The sequence below is a fragment of the Rhyacophila brunnea genome, unplaced genomic scaffold, assembly GCF_057557595.1.
Source record: "Rhyacophila brunnea isolate RB1 unplaced genomic scaffold, BYU_Rbru_1.0 scaffold_12, whole genome shotgun sequence".
NCBI lineage: Eukaryota > Metazoa > Arthropoda > Insecta > Trichoptera > Rhyacophilidae > Rhyacophila > Rhyacophila brunnea.
Window position 1 is genome coordinate 23,016,110 of NW_028232774.1, and position 19,627 is coordinate 23,035,736.

The window sequence follows — 19,627 nt, forward strand, 5'->3', positions numbered from 1 at the left end:
TAGCCATTATCAAATCCGAAAAATCCGCCATATTTGGAATTAGATTTTTCCAAAGTTATCCATAACGAACCATGTTGTGACACACTACTGTTAGATTCGATGGCCAGTTGTGAAATTCCAATACTTTTAATGACATTATTTGTTATCTATTTTAGTATTTGGGTTATTGTTCTCTGTTTCTTATTAATTCTGTATGCTAGAATTGCTAGGTAGGTGTACGTATGAGAATGCTTCTCAAAGATTGTTTATAAACAATGTTGACTCACCGGCAGATCTGTCCACAAGGATGGTCGACGCACTCGTCCACATCGAGACAGAGGTGGCGGTCTGTGTCAGATATGCGGTAGCCACGCTTACAAGAGCACATGTAGCCGATCTTCAAGTCGTGACACTGGTGGGCACACAGGGAGAAGTCCAAGCATTCATTCACATCTACAAAAACAGAATTATATAATACAGTGTGCTGGATCACAAACGAAAGACCTGTCCAATCATATTGTTTGCTCACTGGACAATATCAGTCTTTTTAGAGTAGAAAAATTGAATAAGCTACTCACTGCAACTAGTTTCGTCTGTCCAATCACCGCAGTCGTTTCTTCCGTCACACAGTAGGTCAGAGGAGACGCAAACTCCATTTTCGCATTTGTGCTCCATGCTATCGCACGCACCCGGTTCCTGGACTGGACCTATAAAAAACAACAAAACATTGAATATATTACCTAATGTAACCTGACTGAATAATAATGTCGGTATATCTGAAGTAAACCCGTAACTTTAATTTTGAGAAAATAATAGGATTTTTATTAAATATACTGGTATTCAGGGGCGACTCGCCCCTTAGGTCATTCTGTCATTGACCTCCCAAAGTAAATACCTTACAATCGACATAATAATATTAATAATATGTAAAATGTCATATATAATAATATTAATAATAATCGGTGGATTTGATATTATAAGGCATCCGATGTGTTAGTAGGCTGTATATTGTGTTTTTATTATTAGAATTATGGGGTCCCATCAGTGTTGCCATATCTACTGAAATTTTGGTCAGGAAAAGAAGAAATTATGATATTTGTGATGAATTAAAGACACTTTTTACATGATTTTTTAAAAGATACTTGTGAGATTATGTCAATATGCACGCTTTCACCAAACACAATCGTTGAATTTCATACATTTTTGTCAATCTACTGATATTTTGAAGAAAAAATCAAAAAATCTACTGAATTTTGAAAATTTTAGTTGGTAACACTGGGCCCCATGACTACTACCACGCCGGAAATTATTGTATAATGCATTTTGTTCTGACAAGTTTCGGCGAATGTCTTTGGTTGTTTTAAACGTATGTAAATAGTTTTTGGTGCAGTTATTGTACAAATATACACACAAAGTTTGGTTTTTAGTGATTTATAACATTTTTGTGAAGTTTTGTTTTATTTACAAAACATTATAACGCGTTGTGTGCAATTTCGGTTAACGATGGGTTGGCGTTATGAAAAATGGACATTTTTTGAAGGGTAAGTAGGCAAATTAAAATAATATATTCAAAATTGACCTACCAGTTTTTCAGGACTAAGGCCGCCAATGCTGGTATTATCAAATATCGACCACTGAGTATGATTCTTTCAACCATGATATCGCTGCCTGATTTCCAGGTTGTTCTATGTCACTTTCAGTAAAATTCTCAGGAGAGCAATTTGAAATAATTGCACAATCAATATATATATTGCTGCCCGATTTCCAGGTTGTTCTATGTCACTTTTTCAAATTTCGAAATTTCATTTAAAATGAAATTTAGATGGATTTTTTCTGTCTCTTGGTTTTTTTTTTTTAAATTTTGGATTTGAGGTTTACAAGTTTGAACAACAATATGGACCTCCAGAGTAATGGTAATATTAATAGACTTTTTGGAAGGAATGATTTTCAGTCATTCACTCAACCCATTGGCTTCACACTTTGGTTCAGACCCATATTGATAATTGTATGTATTTATTGTATTTTTTTGTCAGATAACGCACTCACCAACTACGCCACCTCGTTACATTATTATAAAGGTACGTTACAAAATAATAATGAATCTTGGGTTTTTAGACTTTCGGGATCCTTGATTTTTTCTTGCTTTAGGAAGAAACAAGATAATAGTGAGAGACACTATTTAGGAAGTGGATAAGGCATAAAGCAGATGTTTTCAAAATGAGTGCCTTGGAGCGCTGGGCTGCAATAATTCATTTTCTCAGACGCCGCAGGATATTCATAAATGTTAATAATTCCAGGCAATTTTAATTCATGCGCTGCTCCACAGTCATAATGACAGATTTGTATAATTAGCCAGAGGCCATTTTCTTTTGGTGAGAAAATTTTATGACAGCATGCAGCTCTTCCCTTACCACAGCCGTTACACACGAGTCAAAATGGTATATATAACCTCACTTCCCTCCATCTGTGTGTTGGATGATGGGTGCCATGAATAAATTAAAAGCATGGTATATTTTATGTTTGCATGGGATGTGTCATAGATATAAAATAAAATACTACTCACTGCAGACAGCGGCGTTTTCATCCGAGCCGTCTCCGCAATCATCCCAGCCGTCGCAGAACCAGACGGCGAGGGTGCAGGTGCCATGCGCGCACGCCCTCCCCCCCTCAAAGCACTTCTCTTTTCCACGGCTGCTGTTGAAAAACACGCCGCCAAACGGTTCACAACCGGCTGGCTCGTCTGATTTGTCCGAACAATCAAAGTCCCCATCGCAGTAGTATTGCTGTCAACCAGAACAAATTATTTAAGAATTATTATTATGATACTGGCTACACTATTTTTATTTGTAACATTGAGAAGACTAAGTACTTAAGAGAGTTGAAGAAGAATAGACACCCAGAAAACATTTTAGTGGATAAGTCGACATTTGAGAGCACCACTGTTTCTAAGAACTTGGGAACCAACATCTCCCAAAATAACGAGATGAACCTAGAACGCAGACTGAAGAGTGGAAATGCAGCGTTTTTCACACTGAAGAAAAGCTATTGTCATTACTCTTTACATCGTTTGTATGTAGAAATGTATTATAGGGGATGTGATCTAGATACCTTAGGCACACAAATTCCGTCAGCACACTGCAGGTGGTGAGGCTGGCAAGGGGTCTCAGTGCAGCCAGCTGCCTTCCCCTCGTCCTCTCCCCCCGTGCAGTCCGCCTCCCCATCGCACAGCCATGCTTTCTGCACGCAGCGTGACGTCTTACCGCATCTGAACTCGTTCTCTGAACACGTCCGCTCGTCTGTAACATAAAAAAAAAATTCATTGACGACAGCGTTCGATAGATTGAACTGGCATAATAGAATGAGTATTTGTATTATAACACTAGGTAGAATACATAGTGTTCAATAATTTATATACCCCAGTATGAAAGAAAATAATGATCACGTTGAGGCAAGTCTGTGCAAGTTGGGACATGTCTTGAAGTGATACATGCATAGTTTCAGCTCAGTGTGATTCTGAAGGCTAGTCCAGAACAAGAATATCTGTATCTTTTTCATCTGAGACGAATAACTAATAAAATTACAAGATAAAAAGAACTTTTTATATACAACGTTTTTAAATTTTCTGTTGAATCATATAAACTTGACTTAACTAGCTTAAAAAATTTAAAAAATTTGTACTTGATAGAAATACTGAATAATGAAATGTCATATCATTCCATTATTTCCATAGTAGTATGTAGTATTTCACACTGCCTTTAATCTAGTGTAGGTAGGGGGGCCACCAAATATCCTTGCCTGAGGGCCTGTTTCAGGATGTGGGGGCCATGGTGTAGGTACACGGAGTGCAATAGACAAAAGACCGATAAACGAGAAATTAGGCTGTGTTGTGTTGAGTAGGTTTGTGTATAAGTTAAATGCAATAATACATTTTTTTGTCCATTTTCAATCAATATTAAAAAACCAAAAATCTACGATAAACATTCGGCGAAAAGAACGACTACACCCACTACAGTCGGTGGTGGTGTAAATCAAAAGAACATTTTTTTTCAGTGGAATTCGGTATAAATATTGTAGCTCTCTAGACCAGTGTTTCCCAAACTTTGTGTACCCCTTCTATAATTTTCGTAACACTGAGTACCCCTCGCCAAAAAAAATGCATATAAGTACTTAAATAACAATCAAAATATATTTATATTTTCCTTTTGTAGTAGGTACATAAACAAAATAATAATAAACGAAAAATAAAATTCATTCATAATAAAATATAAATAATTACAAGATAAAAAGAACTTTTTATATACGTACAACGTTTTTAAATTTTCTGTTGAATCATATAAACTTGACTTGACGAGCTTAAACGATCAAAAAAATATGTATTTGATAGAAATAATACTGAAATGTCATATTGGTTTCCATAGTAACGCACATATATATTAATAATTTAGTTGCTAGGACCTCCTAGCAACCAATAATGGTATCGAAATAACTTTTCATACAAAACAGAATTAACTGAAAATGAATTAAATTCTACTTAAAGATGGCTAAAATTATTAAAAAATGCATTGGCATCGTGTTCTGATATATTCTAAAAGTTTCAAATGTCTAGCTAGTCGGGTTGTCAGTTAAAAATCGATTGCAAGATTTGTACCGGACAAATAAGAATACGAGCTAAGAAAAACGTTGTAAAATATAGAGGCATTTGTACCAGAACTTATTATAGTAAAACCATATTAATAAGAACACGGATAATTCGAAATTCGCCGTAAATCGAGATTTTCGCGAAAAAAAGAAAAAAAAATTAATAATATATTGTGTATAATATATTACGTAACAAAAAAACATATAAATAGAGATTTAAAAGTGTGTTATTTCGAGTAACATGTCGTTCCATCAAGAATTAACAGTGAAAATAATGAATGAATAATATTTTACATTATCTCTTGAGAATGGCAAATAGTTAATTTATTTAAGGTTGGTATACTACTCACTGCAATGCAAAGTTTCATCAGTTCCGTCCGTACAATCGGGACTACCATCACATTGCCAAGTGGCCGGAATGCACTCCTTATTTCCGCAGGTGAACTGGTCAGATCTGCATTGGTGTACTGAAAATACAAATACATTATAACCAGTGACGGCTGCTCTAGCATTATACAAGTGCACAGAACTCTTTATAATTTTTATAAAAGAAAATATCACTCGATGCGTGATAATTGTATTCATAATTATAAACATTCATAACTCCTCAGTATCATTACTCATTTATCACAGCATAAACTATGGTGAGGCATATTAAGCCAATAACAATGAATTAAATGGAAGCTTATAGCTATGTCTCACTGTGTGTGAAAGAAACTTTTGATATTTTAATAACTATGCTAATCTAAAATCATCGGGCACTTCAAAACACCACGAAAAGCATTAAATTTGGTGTACTATGTAACATTCAGTTAGCACACCAGAGTGTATTTATTACACATATATTTTTACTATTTATTTAGACGAGTGATAGTTTTGCAATCCTTTATAATAATTATTCACTGCCATTATCGTTTTATGTTAAGCTTCATTTTTAAAAGAGCACCTACTTACAATATTAATTAATTATTTACTTATTTTACCGTAAAAATGTATGCGACTAAAAATTTCAAATCCACATGTCACCATGACAAAATCGCATTGTCAAGAAATAGTGCTCACTAGATAAGGCACTGCCAGAGCCTAAATAAATGCCTGTGGGTATTTATCAGTTTAGTGGATGTAAGATAGTCCCCCAGGAAAAGCATACAGAACACAGGTAGCAACAACATGCTGTGTGGTTTTAATTTCCCTAGGAGATGGATTTAATTCATATTACACAAACTAATGATCTGTCCACACAATCCCATGTAATATATGGCTGAATTTAGGCTATTGCATTATATCATTTTACTAAATAAAATTAAAATGTACAATGAATCTGGAAGTGTACATAAATAGAAGTAACCTTCAATAATTAATTTAGAATTTTTGTTAATTAATTACTTAATTAATCAATCAATTAAGAATTAATTTAGAATTTAAATTAATTAAGTAATTAATATGCATCTGATAACTACTGGAAACATTTTGTTTAATGTAACCATAATGGAATTGGACGTATAAAACTGTACATTATTTGGGGCCCTTCGCGTCATGTTTGTATGGATAAATGCTACCGGATGGTGAAGCTTCACTCCAAGTCTCAGTCATATCAAACTTACCGCATCCCTCTTCGTCGGAGCTGATTCCCTCGGGAGACAGTTGCCCGTCGTAGCAGTCATCCTCTCCATCGCACCGCCACTGGGCGAGAATGCATATGTCATGGGCACATGCGAACCTGTCAGGCCCACATGTCGAAGTGGGCGCCGCCGTCGTCAACACTGTAAATTAGATGAATAGGCGATTAGACCTGCAATAGATTATTAGCAACCTCGGTGGTGTATATATCGCCGTTAAGATATGAAAACCTCATATCGAAAAATGTTAAAATGTTCAGAAGGATGAAAACACAGTTTTACTCAAAATTTTCTTTAAGAACATGATCAAAGTTGTTTTAGAAGATGATTAATTAATCAAGTGGGGCATTTTGTACAGTTTGGATTTGGCTTGTGGCTAATAGGTTTGGCAGTATTTAACTTAGAAAATGAGTTACGAGTTTTTGTTATTCCAATGTAAGATTTTTATTGAGTTACGAGGTTTCAATGTTTATAATAAATATAGTTATATTTTATTATCTTTGAAAAGAAAACACATTTTGGATGTTTGATTTATTTAATGATCTTTAAAAAGGGAGATGGAAAAAAATAATGAAATAATAAAATAATAATTCAAATTTTAAAAACTTATATAAAGTAAGATTGTTTGAGATACGAGTATTACAACTTATAAAAAATTTGTCAATGTCTCAGGAACTATAAATAAATACCACATACGAGTTAGATACCTTAATAGCTTATCAAATCGGCTATAAAATAAGTAAAATAACCCAATATCGTAACATTTGAAGTTACGAGGTTTTCATATTCATCATATCATTTTCATAACGACGATATATTTCAATATGTAATTTAAATAATGGTTTTATTTGAGCAATCGATTTTAAAAATCGAGAAAATATTAATATGTACCCAGTAAATAGTTGGCAGAGTTTTAAATATTTATATTGAATAGTTTGAAAATACGAAGAATACCTTCAAAATGATTTTTTGACAGATGATCTAGTTATCTATAACTAGATTTTTAGGCTATATATTCGGTTGTGTATTTCTTTTTAAACATGTCATTATGGTATATTGTAACACATATGTGAATAAATAAAAGTGAAACTGTAAAAAATCACAAATAAATCACGTGCATTATATCCCGTTTACCCGTGCCTGGATTTACTGTTGACAGTAAGTATTATCGCGGCCATAACAAGAAAATGTATGGGTAAACATGTATTATCCTGCAGTTGCAAGCCTGCATGCATGAATCAAAAAAGCTTCTGAATTTTATGTGACAGTAGGATTTTTTCGATCTGCGCCTGCGCAGTAGAACGATAGTGGCGAACCTGCCGGCAAAAAAATGAATTACAAACGAATTTTCAAGTTGACCGATTTTAGTATATATATATACCGAAATAGTATCATAAAACGACAACATCGCGTCTCGCTCACTCTTAAAGAATGAATTGGAATAAACAGTTATTGTCACGATAGTTTAAAATACTGACTATTGCTGCCAGTAAATCCATGCACGTACAGGCAGTATTGTTCAAAATTGCTTAACGTAATAGCGATAATCATAATCTACTGTTAAAGTAAAAGTGCACTATGAATGATGAATAACTAACCAGTGCAATTATTCTCATCACTGTAGTCGAGACAGTCATTCTGGCCATCGCATATCCAAGCGGGATGGATGCAGGGCGTGGTGTGTAGGCAGCGGTGCGGGGGCGTATCATCAGGAGGTTCCCTCCCCCGGAGCGCCCCGGGTACCAAGCAGTCCGTCAGAGGACAAGATTTCTCATCTGACGCGTCCGGGCAATCGGCTTTCATGTCGCACGTCAGAGATTGGCTGATGCATTGACGCGTTGCACACCTGTGAAAACATTTTAGTTAAGTATTAAATACCACTGACGTATGAGGTGGATGCAACATGTGAAAATTAAACAGTCCTCGTGAACAAACCTGCCCTTAGAAATCTGGGACTGCCAGGGTCTGGTAGTATAAATTTCATTTTTTCATAAACAGATAAATACAGATGAATGTAATTTAAAATATTTAATAATATTAATATTACACTGTTGTAGTAATCTTACCTAAAGAAGTCACCTTCACAAGTACAGAATTCCTCATCGGAGCCGTCTCCGCAGTTGTTTTCTTTGTCGCAGACCTTGGATTGACTCACACACCGATTATTGGTGCACTGGAAGAATTCATCTGAACATTTTCTCGTGGCTGTAACATAATCAAATTTGACACTTACATCAAATACAAATAAAAGATTATTTTGTAAAATTATAATTATATGCATTAACTGTTTTAAATTTTGAGAATCAATGTCTATGCCGAATCATGCGACACTGCACCCCTGTTACACAGCCCACAGATTATGTCATTGTGACTGACTCTGCCATGCATTACATTACATGCATTACAATCTACATGCTACAGGGCAGACCTAGCAAGAGGCGCGTAACTAGAGTTGGGTTTCGGGAATTCTCGAGAAATTTTCGAGATTTTCCATCCTGAATCTCGAGAATTGAAATTTTTAACATTTCTTTATTATCAAATATTAATTGAAAAAACGATTTTCTATATGAAAAAAGTTGACAGAAAACACAAAACGTTCAGAGACTGATAGGGCATTTAACACAAAAGCCAACATCGACTCAAAATGAGCGCAATTTTTGCAACATCAGAGAATTTTGTGTCTCAAAAGCGTACGCGATTGTCAGACGCAGTGATTGACAGTCTGTGTTTTTTGAAATTCTATTTTAAAAAGTAATGTTTTGAATTATTTTTGTTTTCCTACTCCTGTCTTCTTACATAAATAAAAAAAAAATCATATTTTGTTGGAATTTGTCTGTTTTACACTGATTTTATGATTTTACAGGTTTTTTAAAATTACCCGATATCTCGAGAATTCTTTTCTGCTAATCCCGAATCTCAAGAATTCAAAATTTCATCAATCCGGGAAATCCTGAATATCGAGATTGAGATTTTCTCGGGAAATACCCAGCTCTACGCGTAACACGGTGTTGGAAGTGCTTACTATAATATAAAGTATACTTAGAGGCTAGAGTGTGATAGAGTGGTATAGTGTGAGTTCATATGTGTATATTTAATCGATAGGAATATAAATTTGAAGTTTTAATACTGACCACAATAGTTCTCATCTTCGTCACTGCCTTCGGAGCAATGATTAATGCCATCGCATGTAGCCTCCATTGGTACACATCCTCCTTCTGTACATCTGCAACAATAAAAAAACATGCATACCTCAGAACAAGTTAAGTTTAAAACTACATAACACTGTCACAAGGTTTTTTCATATTGACTGTGTTTGGGAAAAAGGGCGTAACCCTCGATTTTTCGAAAAGTGCTTTTATTAGATATTAACAATGTATACAACTAAATACACTTTCTGTAAAAAGGAAGTAAGCCGCAAATGCCGATTTATTATCTAAATTCAGGTTTTCATTGAGCTTTAATTAAGTTTTAATTTAAGGAAAAAAGCATTTACCCTCAATTTTAGTGATTTTTCTGTAATAACTTATTTAATTCTTAGTAGATCGAAAAGATATTACACCAAATCATCAATCATCATGCACCCAATGTCTGTGGCTATTTTTTTTATTGACATTAAACCAAAATCATTTAAAAAACGTTTTTTGCCTCTCCTGTAAAATTTGTTCTGTGTGGGTTACGCAGTTTTTCCTAAACACGGTCGATATAGAATGTGACTGATCAATTCAAATGTAGTTTCAGTAAACACTCTTTCTCCCTTCATCTTTGAGATGCCTCTGTTTCTCTCTCCATCTCTAGGGCAGGGGTTTCAAAAGCATTTCAAGGATTACGATAGAGGGAAAGTATGTACATACCAGTGGCGAAGGGTGGAGGTAGGCTGTTAAGATCCGACATAAATAGTGCACACTAAACTTGTTCCGTCATACATATTTGTTTTCATTGAACTAAGACTACAGTGTGCAGTGTTGGTGAGTTTTTAAAAATCATGAATGTGTACTCACGTAAAGGCGGCAATACCAGCCGGGCACCTGGTGGGAGAATCGACACATCTCTTGCTTCCGGGTGCCAGCACCCGTCCCGGCGCACACCCACACAACACTTCTCCCGCCGCACTCACACTGCATGTATCCGTACACCCGCCATTCAAGATCAGACAAGGGTTCAATGTGCCTGGTAAAACAAACAACCATGTTAGACATTTATAAATTAAGCAACGATTGTACAATGTGGTATGGTAACAAGGCCTTCCTTAACACTCTTATGAAATGAGTGATAAGTCTGGCAATGGGCTAGGAATACAAAAAATACTCACAATCGTCAGAATCATCAGCAACCGCGACAATGCCCATGGGTCTCTGGATGTCCTCCCTGAGCCTCACGATATCCAGGCCCGTTATCTTGTTGGCTCTGACCACAGAGAGGAGGACCCAGTCTGTCCAGAATATGAAGTCTCCGTACACAGCTAGGTCAAACGGATGAGCTGGAGTACCTTTTGTAATGATCTGTTAAAAATAAAAAATGGTCGCATTAATGTCAAACAGCCGTATTCATACAGTTTCGAACCGCGCTCAACGCAGTTAGTGGTATATCGGCCGAATAAGAAAACTATAAAAAATGCATACGTCACGAAGATGCGTACAGAAATGCGCACCAAACTTAAAATGGCGGCGATCTGTCAGTGTCACTTTAATATAATATGTCTAAAATGAGTATGTGGAAATGTTTAGTAGGTATACTTAATCTTTTTGTGCATTGAAGTATAAAATAAATTATTTAAAATTCATGATAATTATTCATTTATAATTATTAAATTTATATGGTACCGTTTGCACATTTTTACACCTATTCACAATTTCAAAATTTTAAGTTTAATTATCGGGGAATCAAAATTTTAAAGTTGGTAACATTAGTCACGGCATGACGCGTATTACGTCAGCAGCGTGACTTCACTATTCAACGGTCTCTATTTAGGTTTATGCATGCAAATTTGCATTAAATAGCTTGAATGCAGTTTGCTGTTACGCCAGAAAAAGAATAATTTTTTATTAACTTCTCTTATTTTGTCTATCAAATATATTATCTACTTATAATATTATATATATATATATTTTTAATTACTGTGATAGTATTTTAGTTATGCTATAGTCGAACAACATCTTCTTGGCCACGTGTTAAAACTGTGAACTAACATGCTCCTCCCATTTTTAACCTCATTTCCATTATAAACTAACAAGCTCCTCCCATTTAGTCGACAACAGCACCTTACGGCTTGTGCCTAAATCTTCTTGTTGGACAGTAGTTTCCAACGTTGTAATTTCATTAGGTACATCTATAGAATAATAAATCAATTCGCGGTATTCATATCTTGTCGGTATAATGTTCTGCCAGTCCATTATGATGGCTAGACACAATCACAAATTGCTGGAAATACCAGTCTAGATGAATATTTCTGGAACGACTTGGACATGGGGTCATCCAGTTGCAGTTCTTTCGTTCATGCCACGGATTGTAGGATGTGGAAATAGTAAATCTTGTAATTTAATCATTTTATGATTCATAATAAATGTTAAATAATTAGTCAGTATCAATTAGTCGTAGTCGAAAATTGTTTTCTTGAATTGAATGTAATTATTGACATACGATCCTATGCGTGCCATCGTATTCAGTCCTCTCAATCTTGTCGAGCCTGGCGTCTGCCCAGTACAGCTTCTGCGCTTTGTGGTCCAGTGTGAGTCCATTGGGCATCATGATGTCAGTCTTGATGATAGATTCCTGGTTATAACCGTTTGTGTGGGCTCGCTGGACACTGGGTGAGTTTGTGTTCCAGTTTGTCCAGTATACACGCCTGAAAATATATACATGATATTATTACTGCCAATGATTGCGGTATCTGCGAAAAGAAAATTAGGCACAAATTGAGAAAGAGACAAGTGAGAAAAAGTAAAAAAAAAAAAATTGTTGTCATAATTCGTTCAGAAAGTGGAATGCTTTCTCAGAAATAGCACGAACACATTACCATCATGTTATGTGCTATCACAGAAAGCTCGCGCTACAGGAAAAAAGTGTGCAATGTTTATTTTTCTTGGTATTTAAAATGTTATCAGACTGATGCAACCATCCCGTAGCACATTTTTAACAAAAAACGAATATTGTCAGTTAGAAAATTCTGCCGAAATGGCCAGAACAACAATAAGGTCACTTCACACGTATCGCGCTACATCACCAACCACATGAGTCAGTGAACTTTTCTGCAAAACAGATTGTTATCACGTCATGCGAACTCATATGCTAGAAACATAAGAACATTCAATAATAAAAACTGACAACCTACAAAAACATTGTGTTAATTACCTGTCATTTGTAGCTCCTTTAAACCATTAAAAACAAGATAGTATGTGACTAAACATGTGTAATTACAGAGAGAGAAAAAACATTCAATCACGCGTTGGTGATGCGACATGATACGAGTGAGGTGACTTCAGTGTGGGTATGATACAAGTACCGAGTAAAACGACATTGTACATTTTGCCCACAGTGCAAGCCTACCATGACTCACATGATGTGATAAGCCTGTTAACCTTTCAACAGCCCAGCTGAAAGTACTAGGTATACTCCCCAGGGCCCAGGAATTAATTATATTATAAAAAATTAAAAGAATAGTGAAAAGTCCAATATAATGCACTTACATATATGAGACCTCAATTGAAGTTCGGCGAAAAAGTTTTTCATACACAATTTCGTGAAAATGTCTGAAAATTTTCAGGTATGGTAGGGTTGTCACAACACTGCACTTACAAGAATTAGTTGATTTTTTTTTTTTTTTTAATATAAGTATTTTGAAAAATAAATTTTATAGTATTTTTGTAAAATGTCACCATAAATACTTATAGCACTAAGAAGTATACTAAACACATTAAAATCACTAAAAACTTTCTTGTGTATGGAAAATTTCGAAGCACGGTTCAAAACACAGAGCAATGTCGCACTGCTTGCACAAATACCTAGTTTCTTTCCGCCTTTTCTGATTTTTTGTATTGGCACATACATAACATCTTCTTGCCGCATTAATTTTATTGTTAGTAGGTGGTATTTTACCCAAAAAATGTCTTTCTGTTAGCCTAGAGGGTAAGGGTGCTTTTCGCTTCAAAAAAGTTTTTGGTTCTAACTTATGTTTTTCGATCAGTTGTCCGATGACTTTCAATTGAAATTCACCCAGCGGTTGTTTTTTTCCAGTTTTTTGTTGGAACAATACATGGGCATTCAACAGAGATAAATCTATCAAATGGAAAAAAAGTTTTTTGTACCATTTGACAGTTTTTCTTGTCGAATTTACAGAAGAAATTATCATATCACTACGATCCACAGCACCCATGTTTTTATTGTAATCAACAATGCATTCCGGCTTGGAAATCGGAATTTTAGTCTTATAGTCTACTTTTCCAGTAGGTTTGAAAGTATTGTTGTGAATTGTGGACAACATTGTAACATCCTTTTTATCCTTCCACGCCAAAGCCATAATTTCGTCAGTATGGAATGTATCGGTTTCTCCTTTTTTCAATTTCTTAGTAAATTTGGGCATCCCAATTCTGTTTCTCCTTACGGTTCCACAGGCATTCGTCCGGTGATCATAAAGATACTTGAATAACGTTGGGCTGCTGTACCAGTTGTCAATGTACAATGTATGCCCTAGTTCCAAGTATGGTCCAAGCATCGTTACCACCACGTTGCCCGATATACCGATGTAATTATTTTTCTCAATTTCAGTTTGTTTTCCGGTATAAATGATTACATCTAAGACAAAACCAGTTTTGCAATCAGCCATTACAAAAAATTTTATTCCGAAACGACTAGCCTTCGTCCTGATGAATTGGCGGAATAAAAGTCTGCCTTTGAAAAGGAGAAGACTCTCATCAATACATATGTTCTGATATGGACACATGTACTGCTTGAAAGAAATTTTCAGTTCCTTCAGGACCTGTCTAATTTTATATAGTCGATCTCCGGGAACCTGCGTTTCATTGTCACAAAAATGCAACATTCGATGCATCAGTTCGAAACGATTCCTGGACATGGTTTCGGAATAACATGGTGAAAATAACAATCTGTGGATAGACCAGTGTTCAGATATTTTATTCCGTGAATTCCTTGACATTAGCATACACAGCCCCAAAAATGTGTACATATCATCAATTGAGCAGTCTACCCATCGCCGTAGACGATCACTCAAAACTGTGATATTTTTTGTGGCAAATACAAATTGTCTGTTGGTCTCTCGGACTAACATTTCAACAAAAGAAATATCGATGAAACATTTGAAATAGTCCATTTCGAGTGCATCCGAAGTCAAATTATCAGCTTTGCATCCCGAAACGTTAGCATCGAAGGAAAATGCGCGTGGCTCAAACATATCCGATTTCCACTCAAATGTCGGTCTTTCAGTGGATTCCGGTGTGATAATTTCACTTTCATCGACTTCCAAAGTTTCTTCAAGTTCGACATCCGAATCATCACTTCCATCGTCTTCAGATTCAACTGTTTCGATAAGGTTATCGATTTCACCAACTTCGTCGATCTCATCCATTTTGAATAATAAAATTTGTAAAACTAAACTCGTAAATAAAACACTTTGTATACGCAAATCGAATCCGAAATACAAATAAAAAATAGTCACAACACTTAGTTCTTTGTCAATTTCTATCTAAAAACATCGAAAATCTTTCTTTTCATTCAAGTTTAGTAGGTAAAATCTAAAACAAAACTCGTAAATATAACACTTTTTTATACGCAAATTGTATATGAAATATAAATAAAAACACTTGGTCACTCAATAGAAATTAAATTTCAATGTAAAAACATTGAAAACATTCCAATTATAACGCAAATCTGAATAAGAAAGCATTCCGAATTAGCATCCCGACTAAATGATATTCCGGCGACAACTGACTCATCACAATCGAATCATACCAACTGCCTATTGTACAAGATATCCCAGTGTGCAGGGGAATTTTGAGCTAACCCTGATTTGGCCTCTCGGGAAATTCCCTTATTCTCGCGATGTATGCGCCGTACAAATGTTTTTTGCTTGCAAGGTCTGATCAGAAATGTAGTTACACGTTTTAAAATTAAATAAATAAATATTTGACTCATACAAGCGCGTAGAACGGCTCGGCGTATATCGTACGGTACGGGCGCCTGAATCACCGCCGTGCATGACGTAAACGTTACGTTACGGGCAGCTATCAGGTTAATACCGAACATAGACAACTATTATAGTGCCTCAACTGCAAATTTCAATATTCAGAGAAATCACCATTTTAAGTTGAGATGTGAAATAAAATGATTTGTAAATGTCTTATTAACCGGTTCTATGCATTCAGCAAGTTATCTCGCTCTATGAGGCCGTGATCGACAAGCTGCACATACAAATTTCGCGAGTTATCTCATCCGACTTTAAACTCAAATTATTAGCCACTGTCGATTGATTTACATAATCTAAAAAATTAAACACACAGTGACATCTGTTTGAATAATTATGTAATAATAAGCCACTAATTATCAGTATTACAGCGATTGTATTAAGAGCTTCGCTCTACATTCAACGTGTGTCATTAAAAATCTACGGCCATAATAATATTGTGAGGCATAGAAAAGGTTTTAGTTATAAGGAAGTGTTTTAAGAAGACAACCACTTCTAATTCGGTTTAATCTGAACTATTCTACAAGTTATACATGTGGCCCTAGAGATGTAAATTGTTGTTGCAAAATGTTATTCATCAAGATGGAAGTGATTCTGGTTATATAGCTATCAAAATCGAACGATGACAGAATTACCCACCTTGGTTCGATAGTAATCATACAACTTACATATGACAGCTATCCACAGCGATTCCCCTGGGTTTATCATTGGCCTCCAATTTCAGAACTCTCTTTACCAAGGATTGTTTTTCTTCGCCACCAGTCACGCGCGATGCTGCAGAAATTGCCGCTGTATTATTGGTATAGCTTTCGTAGACGCTCGTCAAGTTTATTTTGTTTATGGTGGCATCATTGTTGCACGTCCAATACAGATGGTTTGTCACCTGGTCAAAAGATATGCCTTCCACGGAACCCTGGCCTGGAATTAAATATAAGTTGAACTAACGTCAATACAAATTTAATCAAATATATAATTGTATCCAAAATGAAAGCAATGAAAATTACAATTTTCTATATCGTAATTAGATTTACATTTTGATTTTGGTCCTGTCGATTTCGAATCAACTGAGTTTTACTGTAGTTATAATTTTTATTATAAATGAGAAACAAAATTTTTGACAATTACTACAAGCAGCCATTATAGCCATTATATCCATGTTGGTTGTATGTTAAGAATGTAATCATGTATTTCATGTAAACTACAGTACAGCAAAACCTCGTTAGTAAGAACACTGATAATTCGAAATTTTCCCGAAAAAAAAGTCCCTAGAACATTATTTTCATATAAAACCATACCTTCTATTCAAATTTCGTAATTCGAAATGATTTCAGCGTCCTGACATATAAAAATATTCAATAAATCATAATAAAGTACACTATTTCATGAGCCAATCATTGAAAATTGTGACAGACTTTTCTTAAAACATCAAAAATTACTTATTTTATGAAGGTAATAAAAATAATCCTGACATTTTATGACCCAATTCAGTAGGCACATCTATGATCGGAATCGAAATTAATGAAAATCAAAAAAAAAAAAAATTTTCAAAATTTTTATATTTTCCTCCCATACATTTCGTAATTCATAATTCGAAATTTTTTTCGATTTTCGGTTCCATGGAATTCGTATTAACGAGGTTTTACTGTAGTAGACAAAGTACTCACGATCTACAATGACTCCATACCCTGTGCCGTTGAAAAATACGGTATTAATACTTCCTCGCTGGATATCCGAGTAGAATAGTCTTCCAGACTTATAGTCGAAAGATAATCCAATAGCATTTCGCATCAGTTCTCTGGAACAATATGTAAGCATTCAGTAACTAAAAAATAAGTACACTCAATCAATTGAAAAATACTATTAATTTCTAGGTTTCCACTGTCTCCAGAAGATTGAATTTAATATTTTATCCGTTGCATTCAGTAACTAAAAAATAAGTACACTCAATCAATTGAAAAATACTATTAATTTCTAGGTTTCCACTGTCTCCAGAAGATTGAATTTAATATTTTATCCGTTCAATTCAATGACATTAATATGGACGAATCATCTGGAAAAGAAAATGACACTCACTTTATTGTCGGGTCTGCCGAATGGCATAATCTGTTCTAACGCCATTACAATAAAGGTGATATTGCTATAAATTCCTGATGCTTTTTGTTGGGTCTGCCGAATGGTTCGGTTCGAACGAGTTCGCTCAAATGAACATTGACATTAGAAACACTGCTCTAACGCCATTACAATAAAGGTCATATTGCTATAAATTCCCGATGCGTGATATCGCATAATGGAAATTGCGTGACGTCTACCTATACATGCGAATTTACTTGCTAGCTACTGTATTGAGTGCGTCGTCCATTAATAATGTCATTGGTTCAATTATAAAAAAAACGATTGAAGATTTATTTCATTGGAAATACTTCATCTCTCTTTACAATTTTGTAGCTTCAACAGTGATAATGCAATATCACCAAAGATAACAGAAAAACTTTCTTCAATACAGATGGAGCTTTTATATGTTATGAAAATTTAACTAAAGAAAAGGTTATTTATGCTAATGATTAGATAAGCTGCGTCGGTGTTAAATGAATAAAATAAGTATTTTATACAACAAACTATCATTATTTAAATGAACAATCAGGTATATCGGAAATAACAGTACGTAACTAACCAAAACAAGACCTAAAACACTGTCATATGTATTTTTTTTTATTTTTACAAACAATACTTCTACGAAGAGAATATTTATTTGTCTTTAGTTTCCAAATAAATTACACTAAAACGGTTCTGGAATCACCATCAAGTGATGTAATGCAGTAAAGATTCATATTACTACCTTTATTATAATATAGTAGTTCAATATCTTTAAATGTTTTAAAAAATCAGTATAATGAGTCTTTATGGTTAACAACTCATTTAAATCTTGATAAACAATAATAATAAATTACATTATATATTTGACTTGATTTATCTGTCTGTAATGCAATGCAGAGCAACACGACACAGCATACACACACAGACAAACTCTTTCTCTGCCTGCCAAAGGTATGCATAATACAGTGCAACACAGCACAAACACACGCAGACATGCATAAACACTCACTCCCTCTCTGCTTGTGCATAGAACACATTGAGCGCATCGACAAGAACGTTGACAGGTGACACTGCCACCCGGTAATTTTTTCTAGTAATTATATAAATAGATATTTTCTTTGTATGACTTTGGATTAAAAAAAGGTTTCAAAGTAAACTGTCAATTTGTTACCTGTTTTGTATGCCAGGATACGGAGCATTGAGGTCTCCTTCATTAAACATATGGATAGAATCAATGCTCGACACACGGGAGTACATCAAGAAAGCGTCGTAGGCTGAAAAACAATAGATTATTTATATCATTGCTGGTTTTCACTCTGCAGTCGGCAAACCTAAGGTATATGATGTAACAGGGAAGATGCTTACGTATACAGCTCTTTTTATCAGGCGCGACGTTGCCGTGGGAGCAAGCGCAGATGGCCTCTTGCCCGCTGAACAAGCAAAGCTCAGCGCAGCCTCCGTTGAAGGGGGCGGCGCAAGGATTCGTCCCTCTTTGGCTAAAATGGTAACATTCTCTTATATAGTATAGAAATACAAATACAAAGTCAAATGGAAGAAAAGACTTTGCAAATATATAACTAGGAACATCAGCATTAGAATGTTTGTGTATTTCTGAGACTGTTCGAAGTTACATATTTTCAATGCATAATGCTACATTCTTAAATTTTGTGTTAAAGTTGTGGGAGTCGTGGTGTGGTGGATGATGAAGTCGAGATTTGGTGATTGTTCCGATGGATGGGGGAGCGAGTTTTATTTGCAGCATAAACAGTCGGTACAAGAGTATGTTACAGTAGTTATATTACAATACTTATGATACTGTTCAGAGGTCCGAGTCTCGGCAGAATGAGATGTTATGCGGAGCGATATAGAGACTGAGATACTAACAGACCGGGAACTTATATTCGAATGACATGTCTAATGAATTATGATCCGCTATTTATTGACGTACTCACAATCAAAATAATATCTTGAAAAGAATATTTAGGAAATTATATTATAATTGAGTCAGCTACTCTATTATGGAGTTTACGTCATTGGATATGGCTGACTATGTGGAAAAACGGATATTGCAGAAATTATAATTGCAGTAAGTTATTTACTGAGT

General features: G+C 35.0%; 1 protein-coding gene across 1 annotated transcript in view; it reads right to left on the reverse strand.

Annotated features, from left to right (window-relative positions):
* Positions 1–19,627, reverse strand: part of LRP1 (LDL receptor protein 1) — a 221,064-nt gene that overhangs the window by 68,999 nt on the left and 132,438 nt on the right. Inside the window, exons 44-59 of the mRNA XM_085960995.1 lie at positions 18,889–19,019; positions 18,695–18,797; positions 17,094–17,224; positions 16,098–16,347; positions 11,874–12,078; positions 10,546–10,735; positions 10,235–10,403; positions 9,368–9,459; positions 8,303–8,441; positions 7,835–8,082; positions 6,222–6,380; positions 4,968–5,084; positions 3,088–3,275; positions 2,543–2,762; positions 558–686; positions 267–432 (exon numbers count right to left, since the gene is read on the reverse strand). Of these exons, the coding sequence (XP_085817121.1) occupies positions 267–432; positions 558–686; positions 2,543–2,762; positions 3,088–3,275; positions 4,968–5,084; positions 6,222–6,380; positions 7,835–8,082; positions 8,303–8,441; positions 9,368–9,459; positions 10,235–10,403; positions 10,546–10,735; positions 11,874–12,078; positions 16,098–16,347; positions 17,094–17,224; positions 18,695–18,797; positions 18,889–19,019 (2,637 nt within the window). The remainder of the gene's footprint in view (positions 1–266; positions 433–557; positions 687–2,542; positions 2,763–3,087; positions 3,276–4,967; positions 5,085–6,221; positions 6,381–7,834; positions 8,083–8,302; positions 8,442–9,367; positions 9,460–10,234; positions 10,404–10,545; positions 10,736–11,873; positions 12,079–16,097; positions 16,348–17,093; positions 17,225–18,694; positions 18,798–18,888; positions 19,020–19,627) is intronic.